Genomic DNA, 15493 nt, shown 5'->3' on the forward strand with positions numbered 1-15493 from the left:
ATTTCTACCACTGAATTCAGCAGCTGTATTCCAGCTCCTTATTGTGTTATGTGTTTGCTGGAGATGTGTCTAGTTTAGATACAAGTAACTAGGAGCATGTTTACCTAGTATTTTGTACCTCATGCACTGGGGAGGATAAATAAAAAGACACGAGCACATTACCGCGTTCAGCTCTGGGGCCCCCAGCACAAGGACATGGACCTATTAGAACAAGTCCAGAGGAGGGCCACAAAGATGACCAAGGGGCTGGAGCACCCCTCCGAGGAAGACAGGCTGAGGGAGTTGGGGTTGTTCAACCTGGAGAAGAGAAGGCTCCAGGGAGATCTTACAGTGGCCTTCCAGTGCCTAAAGGGGGCCTACAGGAAAGCTGGGGAGGGACTCTGCGTCAGGGAAGATAGTGACAGGACAAGGGGGAATGGCTTTAAACCATTTAAAGAGGGGAGATTTGGATTAGATATTCAGAAGAAATTCTTCACCCAGAGGGTGGTGAGGCACTGGCACAGGTTGCCCAGAGAAGATGCGGATGCCCCATCCCTGGAGGTGCTCAAGGCCAGGCTGGATGGGGCTTTGGGTCTGGAGGGGGGTGTGGACTATCCCAATCCCATGGCAGGGGTTTGGAACTGTGTGGTCTTTAAGGTCCCTTCCAACCCAAACCATTCAGTGATTCTACAATTAAGGTCTCTGGGGAGAAAGACAGCTGAATGGCTGCTTTGCCAGCATTCCCGATGCCTGACCTATACTATGAGAGGTTTTGTTTGTTTCTTACTCAATCCATACCTACTGCATGCAGTATATGGGCCAGGAAGCAGCATGACTTGGAGGACAGGGCCAAAATATGACACACGCATCTCGAGTCCCAGCTTTGCTTCTGCCACCATCATCTTGGGTGACCACAGGCAAGTCACCCGAGTGCTCTGCTCCCATCCAATTCTCTTCCTGACTTTTCTAGTTTGGAAAGGTCTTCAGGGCAGGGACAGTCACTTGTGTTTGCACAGCACCAAAGACAACAGGGTTCAGGAGCTCAATTAAGGGTTGTATTTACAAATATAAGCAAATAGTAATATAAATAGAAGCCATTCTGCTAGCTCAGCATCCTGCTGCTGCAGAGGATTAACCCATTCCAGAAGTCCAATGTCTTCTTGACCGCTTTGATGCCAGGACAATATGAATAAAACATGCTACTCATTACTTTTACAAAGCATTTGCATAAAATATATTGCTACATTTTACTACATTTTCCTGTTATGCAAGCCCACCTTTATGTGGTAAGATTTATTGCAAGCTAAGATTTATTGACTTATTTCAGCATGGAAATGACTATTAAGATTGACCTGTCAGCAGTTTTTAATTTAATTGCTCTTTGATCCTTCAGCCCTGAACATATTTGCATTTTCAGCTTAGCATCTCTTGGCAACACTTGTAGAATACAGCAGAAGTAGCAGCCGAGATGCAGAGTCCTAAGAAAACCCATGAATTTCTCCATTTCTGGACATGTTCTGCTACTGAAATACAACAGCATTTCAATCTCACTTTATCCTTACAAGTAAGCTTGTGGGTGGGAAAAATACTGTTATTTGTTTTCATTCCCTAATCTTTTAATCCCACTCTGAGCAGAGAAGAGAGTGAATCTCAAAGGAACAATTTTCAACCTGAAACCAAAACAAGATGCATCAAAATCTGTCCATATTCGGTGCTCCCTACCAAAATAAGTGCACAGGACTCACCCACCCACAGTACAAGGGGAATGAAAACTGTGGCTGCTATGCATCCAAATGGTATTTTAGTTTGTTCCTTCACATAAAGCAAAGGTCTAAGAGGATAGATGATTTCCATGGTGTTTATATGGAAAAAATAATTACATCTCATCCTTTCCTGTGGAGAACACCTGGACTAATCAATATATACTATCTAAGGCAAAGCTATTTGTAAAATACGTAGGATGATCAGGACTATAAATGAGGAGGATAGGGAACTGCCCTCTCCTGGAATGAAAGACCTGCACTGATTCCCAGCTTGAAGGTGGAAAAATTCTGCCTCATGGCAGATGCATAGGATAAAATTGGCAAGCTTTAACCTGTGTAGCTAGGCTTAGAAAAATGCTTCATACCAACACTGGCCCTATCAGCAGTACAGCAGCAATTTTACATAACACAGAATTGGTGCTAAATTATTCATCAACAGACAAAAATATAACTCTTTGCACTTCTGCAGCAATGGCTATCTGCAAATTGCCTTTGACAGTTCCTTCCATAAGCTGGAAAGTTGGAACATTAACAGCGAGGCTAATGAACAAGGGAATACGTGCTGGGGGGAAGGCCAAATTACTGCCCTGTGCTCAGCATTTGCTGGTCAGGGATAACACAGCCTGAACCCATTGCTGAAGCTGACCAAGGGACTGAGGGCTGTAGCTGTGGTGAAGGCTGGATTTTATCAACAACGAGTCTACAATAGGGATGGCTGAATCTGGTTTTGAGGACATTTACCTGAGCATGTGGTTGTATTGACAGAGATGCTTGCAGTCTCAGGATCTCCCTGGTGACTTCCAACACCCAGTGCAGGTATCAGATCCCAGTGTTTTGGTGGGGTTGCTGCTCACTGAGGTTCCCCCTGGGTGCCATTGGCACTGGTACGTGTTGCTGTGGAAGGGAGGGCTGCGGCTCCTTGGCTCCTTGATTTAGGCAGAGGGCAGACACATCCAGTTCCCTCTCCCCTCACCATTACCTCTGGTTTACGAACGAGGGGAAACCACGCAGGCAGCTGGCTCCCAGGACCTCGGTACTGTAGCTGCACAAAGGCTGAAGCATAGAGGGGACTTGCTCCCCTCTTCGACTGCCTCTCACCAGAGCCTTTGTCCATCAGCATAGTGTTAGCACTTGGTTTGCCAACTTGCATGCTGGCTAAATCAAACCACATATTGGTTTGTTGTGAGGAAAAACATAGAAGTGACACCACAAGTCAGTGGTACGACCCAAACCAGGGCCCTCAAGTTGTGACCCCCCTTCCCTGTGCCAAGCGCTACAAGGAACAGATCCAAGTACATCTGACAGAAACGCTTCTGTTGGATGCATGAAATCAGATAAAGGAAAGCCGTGCATATTTGCACTGTGTTTGCTTTGTTCCTACTGCAGTAAACACAGGTTACAATATAGAAGACAATGATGTTCCACAGTCTTGTTCTTTCAGTACAGTTTCCTCTTTTCAGTTCCTGAATTGCAAAGTGGACAGCGTGTTCGTGTAGGAATAATGTCCTCTTTCAGCCTGATGTACAACTGCAACAATGTTGTGCTTTGTTCAGGGGGACCCTTTTAGGACTTCAAACACAATAAAGACCTCAGAAAAAAGAGACATGGCACGTACATGTTTTTATAAGCATATCGACAAAAAAAGTAGAGAAGAGTGAAAGGAAAAGAAGTTGGCTGAAGATGACATTATCTGGAGCTTGCAGCAGTGACTGTGTACAACTGTTGTGACTGCATAAAAATTTGGTCCCTGCCTTTCTTGCTATTTCACAGGATAAAAAGGCTACTGTAATAAATGAAAAAAGGATCCACTGGTAAAGATCCTTTTTCCAACAACTACTAATTTCCTGGAATGATGAAGAAGACTGTGTGTGTGTGTGTAGTGAGTGGCGGAAAGGAACAGACAATGAAAAGCGAGTTTGTTCTTAAATTCCTTAAGTGTGAAGAACATAAAGTATTCCTGTTAAGTTGTTCTAATTTCTCTCTCTTTTTAAACATAAAATATTGCAACAAATCAGAAATCTGCTTAAATAAGAACAACTCCCCTTTTAATTGTTAGACAAAAATAAAAGGAGAGCATGGCTTTTATATCTGGTGTAGCATCACGTAGTCTGTTAGTACTTAAACCCAACTACACTTGTTTAACATACACTTAAAAATATTTAGTAATAAGAATAAAATACCTTTTTGCTCCTAGAAAGGTTCATCCATCTTAGTGTACTTTGTTGAACAACCCTGGGAACTGAACTACATGGAAACTTTCCCCAGCCAAATGAAGACATCAGCAATGAATCAAACTCCACACCCTACTCAGAAAAATAGAATAGCAGATCAGAACAACATTTTTTTTTTTTTTCTTCATTTTGTCCTTGAGAAAGAAACTCTGCCATTGAAAAAGTCATTTTCTGCAAGTGGGGAAATGCAACCATTATGGAAGCTACAGCTCCCATGTGGTGCAGCATATTTTATTTTGTGTTCTCAACAGCAATAAAAGTGGAAAAAGAATAGGAATATCCACATAATCTTAATACAAGTTTCAGAGGCAAAGTGTGTTGGTACACATGTATATCAGTGGAGGAACAAAGACGACTAGAGGAATAATGCACAAATAAATACTTTAAATATGTTAAAAGTGCTAATTTACTGTTGTAGAAGACAACTATTTTTCATATTTCACCAACAAAGAACCAAATTATGAACATTTCATTCAGACAAACTTTGACTTAAATGAAGATTTGTGCAGATTTTTGCATTCAAATTAAAATACGTGCTTACTGCTAAGCAACACTAAACAACAGAACTGATTCTTTTCTGGAGAGATTAGAGGAAAAACATCACAAACTATCTCTGGGTGGCATTTTCCATTGTTTCATAATTGCATCTCTTGTTCTCTTCCTTCTTCCTACACACTGATGAAGTGCCAATTTTTGGCTGTGGTAAATGTAGCATAAATTGTGCAAATCACTTGAATGACCTGGGGAAGTTAAAACCTGCCACGTTCAAAACCGTAGATTGATGTACATGTCAAAAAGTCTTTTGGTCCAATACTTTGCATGACCAACATTAGCAGGCTGTCTGTATAAGTTTTCCATAATGAAGTCCCCTAAGTCAAATAGCTCATGCAGACAGTCAATATTATTTAAAATTAAATATTTAATCAGAGCTATTTAATGCTAGCTTTATGGTTGAGTGATATTCCGAGCTCGGCAAGAAAAAAAACTAAAAACAGGTAAAAATGAAGGGGGTGAGGTGGCTTTTTTTTTTTTCTTTTTTTTTTTTTTTTTCTGAGAAATGAGAGTGGATTCTCTAAGCCCTGAACATCGATTTATACCTGCACAAGGAATAAAGATAGCAAACTCAGATTCTCCATTCACTTTCTCTGATGATACTATTTTTCACCTCATTGGACTACATGTATACCTTACCCAGATAAAAGGGCAATATAAAGGACCAGAAGAACCAGGAGTGTATCAGACTTTCCTCTGGTCAAGTTAAGAGTTCTGTAGGGAAAGCCTAGGCCAAGAGATAGACTGTGGAAAAAGGGAGCTCACTGCTCTTATTTTGGTCCCTCAAGAAAGAAACCAGCCTTCAGATCGTTCATCTGAAGGTGCCATGAAAAGACACATCGAAGACTAATCTATGTGGCATGCAGACCTCTAGACATAGGTTGTATATACACTTGCAAACTGTGTGGACCAATAAGAGAAGATAAATCTAAATACTTGGTACTGAGGACATGATGTCTACCAGATATCTGTCAGGGTTTTTTCCTTTAACTTATGACAAACTCCAGTCTGGTTTCATGGAGTGAATGTCAAATTGTGATGACTGCATCTCCCAAATCAATTTCATCCAGTAGCAACCCAGTTCCCAAGTCCTGAATCACAGCAAAAGAGGGGGGTGACATGACAAAGGGATTCAAAAGAGCTTGTCTGACATGCACTGAAACACCAATGTATGCTTACTTCCCAAATGAAGACTGCTGAAAGTCTCCATAGAAAGTTATTGAATGGAAGGGTCATACTTTTAACTGGGCTTCATCCAAAATGGGCTTATATTAAAATTTCAATTAATTTGGACTTAAATTAAATTGCTACCAGGATTTCTGCAGTACCTGGGATGACAATGTTAGCAGCACACACATCTCCCATCAGCAAGAATGCACACCCAGTCCAGCTTCTTGTTGTAGACAGCTGAACTCCCTTTCCATTTTCAGCTTGAGCTCTGAGTGAACTGGCAGGATTTTTTGTTATTTTTTTTCCTGTCACACTGAAGGTGACATCTCATCTTGCAGCTGTTCTTAATCTTATTGCTTCTTTGCCATGGGAATTTGATAACCAGAAGTTTATCCAAGAATAAATATTTTATGAACTTCAGTTCTATGCAGCAGCCAGAGACAGAACCTTTGAGTCTCAAAGACTGGAGTATCTTATTATCTCAGAATCCAGTTTTGGATCCCTTACTTTGAAAAGTATGTATCTACACAATTCATTACACAAAAGGGGCATTAGGAATGAAGGGCTACAGACCCAGGCCATCAGACAACACTAAGAAAAACAAGAGGAAGAACTGCAATGAATTCCATCTCACTGCACCTCACCACGGAAGCTGCACTTGATACTGGTGGGACAATCTGTTTAGTATTCAAGCTTATGAGTGACTGAACCTTTTCCTGCAATAGCAATTTATCATGTTAATATTTCTTATTTCAAGAACACTGAGAAGACTTTTAAGGTATAAGAAGGCTAACCAGTCAACAAAAGTGATCTTATTTATCTTAGGGTGTGAAAGAAGACCTTAATTCTAACCATATTAGCTTCCCTAATGATGAAATGGATCTTTAGCAGAACTGGGTTAATATCAAAATGTATGTATACAACTGATACCTTGATTCTAGTTGTTGATTTCTAACTGTGTTCCTAAAGCATTAGCTGCGAGCCCTTTTCTGTTTGAGACATTTTATATTAGAGCCGAGATATCAAACACTGCATACTGGTTTGCTTAAGAGCATCTTCAGTTCTACTTTCTTTTTTTAAACGGAAAACATTTGGCAAAAAGAGTCTTTCAAGCCATGTAAGGTTTGATTTTATGTTTATTTGTGGCACTAACAGACATCAATATTTTACAATATATAATATACAGTCATATTAAATGCAGATGGCTAAATATTCTCTTGCTCTCAACATTACATAGGCATACATTTTAAATTTCAGCTAAAAAAAAAAAAAAAAAAAGGATCTACCATCACTCTGGCCTGTGATTATAAAAGTGTAAATGTACAAACTTCCTCTTCCTCCACTTCATTACAATATAGGAAATATGAAAAAGCATTTTGATCCCTCTTTTATAAGTTAATCATTTCAATTTAATGAAATATTTTCAAAATATGTACAACAACAACTACCAAAGTAGTTAACATTTGAAAAAGATGCTGCTATATAAATACTCATGAGACAACATACAACAGCAGTACAACCTGGAAACAAAAGGCCAACTTACGCATGACCTGACCAAGGGACTAGGTCCTGACTACTGATCCAAACCAGCTTCACTTCCTTTTGCAGTGCGGGAATGAATTCTAGACCTTGGACCTCTATGCAGTGCTCTGAAATCTTACTAGTAACCTTCACAGTCTGTCGCAAATAGAGATCCCTTAAGGTGTCTCAGTATTTTTAAAGTGCCACAAACGTTACTAGGGTTCGGTATATCTATACAGCTTAGTATTCTATACGTCATATCCCGTAAGTAACTCTTCAGTAGACACAGTCTCAATCATTATTGATTGCCTGCTTTCACAGAGCTCCACCAAAGATATGAAGTTTATCTAATCTTAAAAAAAAAAAAAAAAAAAAAAAAAAAAGACGCCATCATATGAAAATTAAGGTCCCTCATAATGTACCGTAACCTTTTTCTTGTGATTTTTTTTCTATAGATCTTTATTCTCTTTTTTCTCCCTGATCACTTTCAGCCCTTTTCTCAACCAAATAAGAAGCAAGTGAAGAGTTTATAACAGTTACATATTTTTAACAACTTGAAATGAATATTACTTTTCAGATAGCTAGCAAAGCCTTTTTATTTTGCCCATAAACACAATTAAGTATTAACACAGGACTGCACAGTGTTTATATTCTTATTAACCTGCCAACAAGAATAGTTTATTGGCAACCTTAAATATTCAGAGGCAAAACACAATTCCTTGGCACAGACGCTTTACAGCAGAGCAACACATTTTTCCCTTAGAACCATTATGCAGGAACACACAGAAAATTAACTACAACTTATTTTGGCTCGTAGACAAGAGAATAAACTAAACTTCTTGATGTTTTTTGCCACTTCAGACCTTGAATGATGATTATGGGTGCATATGGGGTTAGATTTCCAATTACCTGTTCTTTATACACGATTCAAACAAGCAGAGGGACCTGTAACAAAGAAAAGCAGATGATCACTCAAGATATTTTTAAACCTTCAACTGTTGACATTGTTAACCAAACATTCTCTTGTGGGGCTGTTTTCAAGCCTAGTCTCTTCATCAGCTCCTTAAGACTTAGAGCTTATCTGTTCTTTTTTTTTTTTTCCTAGCTGTATCAGTTGGTCTAATAAAAGGTTATATTATCCTTGCTTAAAACCCCACACACCTCACATACCCTTAGATCTTACAGTTGCAGTAACATTATTACTATAATGTAGATGACATTGTTCTGTGAACTTCCTTCATCTTGTGGAATGAACAGAAACCCTGGCTGTAAGCATGCAACATCTGAGTGTCAAAATCTATGCAGAATCGGATAGCTGTCACTGGTCACATAAATCAATCGATGAGTACTTTGCTTCCTGACTGAAGGAAATTCCCATAGCCTTTAATTCAGGAAAATCCTTAAACAAATGCTTATCTTCCTTCCTACTCCTCAGGTCATCTAAGCATATGCTTAATTTTAATGCCAGTGTACTCTTCCAAAATCAAAGTTGCTGAGCTTTGATTCTATCAGACAGATATACATTAATGTCACCACAAAAGCTAAACAGGAATAATGTATTTGATTAAGTTTCAACCTTCCATATTGGCCTTGGTATCCATGGCAGAAACTTTATTCTTGTGGAAAAAAGTAGGCCATGGTACAAATTATTAGCAAGGTGAAGAGTTCAAATTAAGTTTTATCTTTCAATTCAAATGAAGTAGCAACATGCAAATGACTGCTTGTAACTATGCATGGGAACTAGAATCACTTTATGTGCTCATTTGACTACCTGTATATCAAGCTTGGCCAACCTCTAAGTGGGGTCTTCTGCCCCATTTCCAGCATAGCAGTGCCAACATCAACGGTGGATTTGAGTCTGTAATTTCTGCCATTGCTCCCACAGACAACAATGATGAGAAACAGTCTTTCTTCATTCAGAATACCACATCTCTGATTATATGAGAAAAATAATCCAGGGCTAGACATAAAGGTACAGAACTAGGCCATACTCCCTGGAAGACACTGAACATGCCATAATTCAGATCAATGTATTACTTGCTGGCAACCAACTTCAAATTATACCAGCATACAGCACTGACTTATTGTAATAGGTGCAGTAATTACCTTACCTGGCTCCTTTGATTGCCAACAGAGTGATACACTGCACGTATCAACAGTTCATGTGACTAAATGCCGATGCCAAACACTGGAATGAATGCTTGTACATACTGTGATAGAGCCAAATTCATTTTGTTAACTTCGAAACGGCTGCTTAAATATGTCTGTCTCTAATCTTTACTGGGAAATGTGAAGTCTGTAGAATACCTCTCATACATACTATTAAAAATGGTCTAGAGAAATCGTTTTTCCATGAGCAAAAGCTTGTTTTTCAGATATGCAACTTGCCTTCCCCACCTTGTGCAGGCACATTCTGCTGCGCTATTTCTACCAAATCCCTGGGTACAACTCTACCTACTATGAGTAGATGGTATAGCAGCACAGGCAACTTTTTTAACTTCTCTTTGTTGGGTAAGATTTTCCATCCTGCATGGACTTGTGCTGCAACTATACCTACAGCTAGACATCTAATGGGTTATTTGCATGTGTAGTTATGTTATTTTTCCACAGATAATCATAGTAAATCCCAAGGCAAGTATACTTCTGTGTCTGTGTAACATGTAATGATACACAGAATTGCAGAAATCTAGCCAGATTAGGCTGCATTTTCTGAGACAGAAATAAAACGTTTAAAAACTAATCATAAGGATCTTAACCGCATGAACTTGTGACAAAAAGTTCTTTGACACAATTTAAAGAAAACATTAATTCACTTTTAACACCAGAAGCTCAGATGTTACAGTTCTACTAACCTGACTCAGTAGAATTAGCCAACATTTGGTCTCAGATCAGCTGTTTATTTCCCCTGCTGACTGACTATCCTTTGTACAGGAGGCAGACTGTGTGGCTAGGAAGCAGGCTCCTTGCTAGCGCGGTGACTTTATTTCTAAAGTCAATTAACTGCCAAAGGCATTAACTAGGTCATCTGTCCTGGTCAGTGACTTTACTTCACACCATCTCCCTGACTTGCTGTTACACTTTGGACATGCTGAACACATACCAGGTTGCAGGACAGACCACTCTAAAAACTGAAGAAAAAGGTTGCTGCCTGCAATCTTTTCCAGCATGGTAGGCTCATCACATTTGCACCTCTATTCCCTTTGGGTAGGATATGAAATCCAACCTCCTTTCTGGCAGGTCTCTGAACTGCAGTGCACTGCACTGGGGATGAACCATGTTCCTCAGGAGGACCAACTGGGCTTGGCACCCTCAAGAATTTTCCTTCAGGAGTCTGTGGACAGCAACAGTGTGCAATAAAACAGAAGCCATTTCTTCAAAACAAAGTATGATTTATTTGCCATAGCAGGCACAGTACTCCAAAAAACGGATTAAAGAACAGCCAGGAGACCTGTGCACATACTGTTGTACCTTCACTTGGCATTTCTCTCAAGTACCTATTTTTGCTCTAGTTTGTTTTGGGTGACCCACTTACAGCCTGTGTGGTGCAGACCCTGACTCGCAGCAAGGCAGGGTCAGCCTGCAGCAATTTCTTTCCTCCCTTCCTGCACAGTGGATCTTTTAACCTTAAAGTTCATGACTTCAGCAAACAGCTGTGTAATCAAGGGTGGAGTGGAGGAGTTGCCTTTTCACAGATATTAATAGAGCTCAAATTTTGGTTGGGATGCTCCTTATCTAGGCAATTGGTTGCTTTTTATGTTTGGTTGCCCTGACAGCCCTGTTTGATCTACTTCCATTGCAAATAACCCCTCATAAATAAGGCCAAATTGAGTCATACATAACTAAGCAATGCAGATCCTTCCCAGTTCTCTGCAATATTAGCTAAATAAATGACTTCACCATCAGAAGCTCTTGTTCCAGAAAACTTCGAGAAGACAATAAAAGGGAAACAGGTACATTTCAGAACTGAACTTCCCAGTCTGCTGTCTAGTTGCTGAAACCAAAATCTTCTAGAAAGCAAAGCCAAAAACGGCTCTGTGCTCATACCTGCAAATCATGACATCACAGATCCTGGACAGACAAGACAAAATAAAGAAAAAAAGTTCGCTGTGGTGTTGATGCAAAACCACCTGCTAGTTACTCTCTACCAAAACCTCAGTGCTCATTGGAGACATGTTCTTCATGTAAAGAGACATGTAAAGGGAAAAACCTCCGATATGCAGATACATACTTCTACCAACTCAACTTTTGCTATCACAAGTTGTCCAACTGCAGGGGAAATATCAGCATTCAGCTCTCATTTAACATAGCAAACTAGGAGAGAGATTAATACACGCTAAATAGAAAGCTCTTTGGGAAATCTGACATTCTTACTTTATCAGTGATCAAGGGCATGAGATACCAGATGTCAAAGCGATATGATTCCTTTAGCATATACAAGACTTAGCTTGAATATCCAATATCATGGAGGACAGCACAACAATAAGAAAATCTTACTTTGTCTTGGACAAAATGCTGCTCTCTTTTATTTTCCTGAAAGACCTGCATAATAAGAGATGCACTCTCCTGTCATCTCAATGTCAAAACTACCAAAAAATTACTCTGTCTCAAAAATGAAAGAAGACAGGCACAGTGTTTAGCAGAATATATCAGTATATCAAGATTACTTTCATAGACTGCAATGGCCATCCAACTGTTTCAAAGTAAATCCCCAAGAATATGTTAAAGACTTGCTTAAATGAGTAGTGGTACAGGTCCCCCCAGAGACTTCTGCAATAGTTATGCAGTTGGAAGAACGAGGAATTTGAAAAGATCTAGAAATCAATGAACCACAAGAAGCATTCCTGTATGTTGAAATCCCCCCTTTTTTCTGTAAGCTGGTGAAGTGTGGAAACAAAGGCCTGACTTTTTACCTTGAAAAAGTATTACTTTTTCATAATTCGCAGTCTTCTACTAGTATGCATAGTATAGATGTAGCTTTTCACATGCAAAATAACTGCACATCCAGAGTTCTCTTTGCATGCTCATGTAAACTTCACTGAAACACTTTGAGTGATTCTGTGGAATTTCTTGTTCGTCAGATTTCTTTAGCTAGCCTTTTTATTGTTGAAATTTGGTCATCTTTTCTGAATTTTTTTAAAGAGGACAACTGAGCAAGGTTAAAGACTATTTACATATTTAAGGCTGGCATTAGGCAAATCACATGTTGGGAAAATGGCATCTGTTTCTGTACATTCCCGAAAGTCTGTGGATCAAAGTCCATTTTTGATACTGTAGTATAATATTAAGATAACTCCACTCAAACCAATTAATCTGCTTCCCTTCACCTAGAAACATACTGTAACACAAGATTAGGAAGAGTAATTTTCGGTCAAAGAGATAAGTGAATTTATGCCAAAAAATCATACCCAGACAACCAAGCATTTAGCCATCTGGGAGTAAGTAACCCACAGATGACCACAGGAGTGATACACATATCATCCAATTTACAGTTAAGTTCAGACTGACATTAAAAGGAAGCCACAGTCTTACTGACAGCTCTCATCTCTGTGTGATCAGGGTGCAAATGTTGGGATTCAAAGTCTAGGACACACTACTGAAATTGGGAGAGAATTTATCTCTAAATTTGCTTCAGGGTCTCACATCTGATCTTTCGTAAGTTCACTTAGTCTGAAGGACATTCAGAATCATCTCAGATTCATAATAATTGAAAAGGGCATGGGAATGCTTTCTGAAATGATATTCATACTCTTTTCAAAAAAGTACTGTCTGTTCATACGGTTGCATGTATGTACAGCTATGTTTTGGCCTTAATAGTGTGTTTTAATACCCATTCAAAGGTTTGAAATATGCTAGATCTTTAACTCATTTAGAGAAAACACTGCACATACTTTCTCCTGATGGCAGAAAGAAATGTGTGGCTAGCACAGCTTACAAACAGCTCCCAGGGCACAGCAGCCCCAGATTACTTCATCCACATAGAAATATAAAAGTAATTTACCTTTTTTAACTTTGCTGCTCCAGCACCGGAGCGAATGGCCTCCATTAGGGCTCGCCTTGCCTCCCCAGGGTCACCTGCAGTTGTAGCAGAGAAATTAGGAGCTGCTGTTGACAGCTGAGTTGGAGGTGGTGGTGGTGGTGGCTGAGCAGGGGCAGGTGGGATACAGAACGGCTCTTCCTGAGAGTCTTCTGTTTTCTGCAAGGACAGTTCTGTATTCCTAAAACTCTGGAGCTCTTCAGAAGCCAATGAGGAGATCTGTTCATGATGCAGTTGAAAGGAGGAAGTTAATACCAAGCATGACTAAACAGTAATTACTTGACATTTGATGCACTTTAATTTCAGTACCCCAATTTCACTTTGCTTGAATGACATAAAACATGTAGAACTTTTGTTTGCTCATGAGGTTGAACATCTGTTACTACTCACTCACATCACTCAGCTGGGCTGATTACAAGCATCAAGGATTTGGCATTGACTCTGACTCAGAAACTCAATCTTTATTTACTGTGAGCTCTAGCATCCTGTAACTCTTCTTGGCATGTAAGGTAACAGACAGAGAGTTGGACTTGGTATTCATTTGGAAACAACCACAAGGGGTTTTGGAATCAGGAATATATATTAAGGCTGCAGTAGCCACCCAGGAATCTCATTACTTTTCACATTCTATGCTGCATGGAAATAATCTCATATGACAGAGAGGCTCTTCTAGATTTAAGATTTCATTGCTTCATTGAAAAAAAATAATATTAAACCTAAAGATTTTAGCCACACTGGAAAAAAGTAAGAAAAGAAAGACCAGAGAGAACAATGTGGAAGCACTGGGAACAAAACTGATTGCTCTTCCAAGTGGCTTTCTGTAGAATTTCTGAACCTAAAATTCCTGCATGAATTACTTACTTGGAAACTCTTTCTAGTTAAAATGAATGCAGGGGAGGAGGTAATCTTTCAGACTAAGCCAGCTTTTCCATCAACTGCCTCAATAAATAGTTTTGCCATTAGCAACATTACTAGTAATAATCATGATAAATTATTTGTAATCAAATGATTTGGCAATTATTAGGAAATTCAGTTCCATGTGCCAAACAGGAGGTATTCAAGTAGATGCATTAGTATTCTGTTGCAAAGAAACTGAGGCACAACACTTCCTTAGTGAAAAACGAAAGGATTCATTTCCCATCAAATAATCCAAACTCACAGAGCTCCTATGTTCTATTCCTTCACTGTATACACACACACACAGACATGGACAAATACGTGGTAATAATGTAATGTCAAACAAGACATGAACATTTGAGATGACATGAAAAGACAGCATTTTCATCACAGCACATCTATATCCCACCCTGTACACATACAAACACGATGCTTCAACTAGCACAGGTGACAGAGTGTGAAAAAGAAGCGCACGGTTTCTAGGCAACTTCCTTTAAAACGATGGCAAATGCTTCTCTGCGGGAGGAAAGTATTCCAAAGAGTCTCTGTGGCAATACAACACCACTTCGTTGTCAGAGCCTCTTTTGCACAGATCTACATTTATTCCTCATGAGTGCAGGCTGCAGTTTAGTGTGCGTGAAGATGGCTGCTGCGCTGCATGTTCTGCTCTCAAGCTCCCAGGAAGCTGCACCCTATCTGCAGCAAGGGCAGTAAGGTATTTAGAACTGCTTTGAGGGAAGGAATAAGTCCCTAACAGAGACAAGGGAGACTTTCTACCTAGTGCCAGCTATTTGGATGTGTGCTAATGGCCTGAGTCATTGCATGAGGGAAATGGGAACCTCCTTGCCAAATACACATCCTTGGCTGGATTAGTGAACTAAGGCTAGAACAATGCAGGCTTCGGCTATTAGGAATAAGAGATGCTTTAATGATTAGGTGAAACTTTCAGACAGAAGGAATTATCCCGCTGTGGTGAAAGTGTTTGAAATTTTCCATCAATTACTTGCATGCACCAGCTCATATTAACAGATAAACAGCACGCATGGAGAAGTCATAGTGTTTTTTCAGATAGCTGGAATTGAATGTATATGGAAGGAAATGCAAATATATTAACCTAACCTCATACCTCTAAAGTGGAAAAAGCAACACCTAAAATGTGAATGTGATGAACATTTGATGTCACCAGTGTACATTCACTGTAATCCATTTGTATTTCTGTACACTTCTTTCTCAGTTAAAAGCACACTGGTTGAAGAAATGTTAAGTTTTATAGCAGAGGGCAGAATCTGCCCTGCCCTGCTATCTGCATAAGTCAGATCTGGTTTTGTATCATCACACTCGCTCCC

The 15493-nt window shown here is 39.6% G+C and overlaps 1 protein-coding gene across 5 annotated transcripts in view; it reads right to left on the reverse strand.

The window, feature by feature from the left end:
- Positions 1 to 7860: 7860 nt before the first annotated feature.
- Positions 7861 to 15493, reverse strand: part of COBL (cordon-bleu WH2 repeat protein) — a 197719-nt gene continuing 190086 nt past the window's right edge. For all 5 annotated transcript variants that reach the window (XM_032182843.1, XM_032182845.1, XM_032182844.1 and 2 more), the window contains 2 exons: positions 13215 to 13469; positions 7861 to 8161 (listed from right to left, as the gene is read on the reverse strand). In XM_032182843.1, the coding sequence (XP_032038734.1) occupies positions 8144 to 8161; positions 13215 to 13469 (273 nt within the window). In that variant the 3' untranslated portion in view covers positions 7861 to 8143. The remainder of the gene's footprint in view (positions 8162 to 13214; positions 13470 to 15493) is intronic.

The sequence above is a fragment of the Aythya fuligula genome, chromosome 2, assembly GCF_009819795.1.
Source record: "Aythya fuligula isolate bAytFul2 chromosome 2, bAytFul2.pri, whole genome shotgun sequence".
NCBI classification, from domain to species: Eukaryota; Metazoa; Chordata; class Aves; order Anseriformes; family Anatidae; genus Aythya; species Aythya fuligula.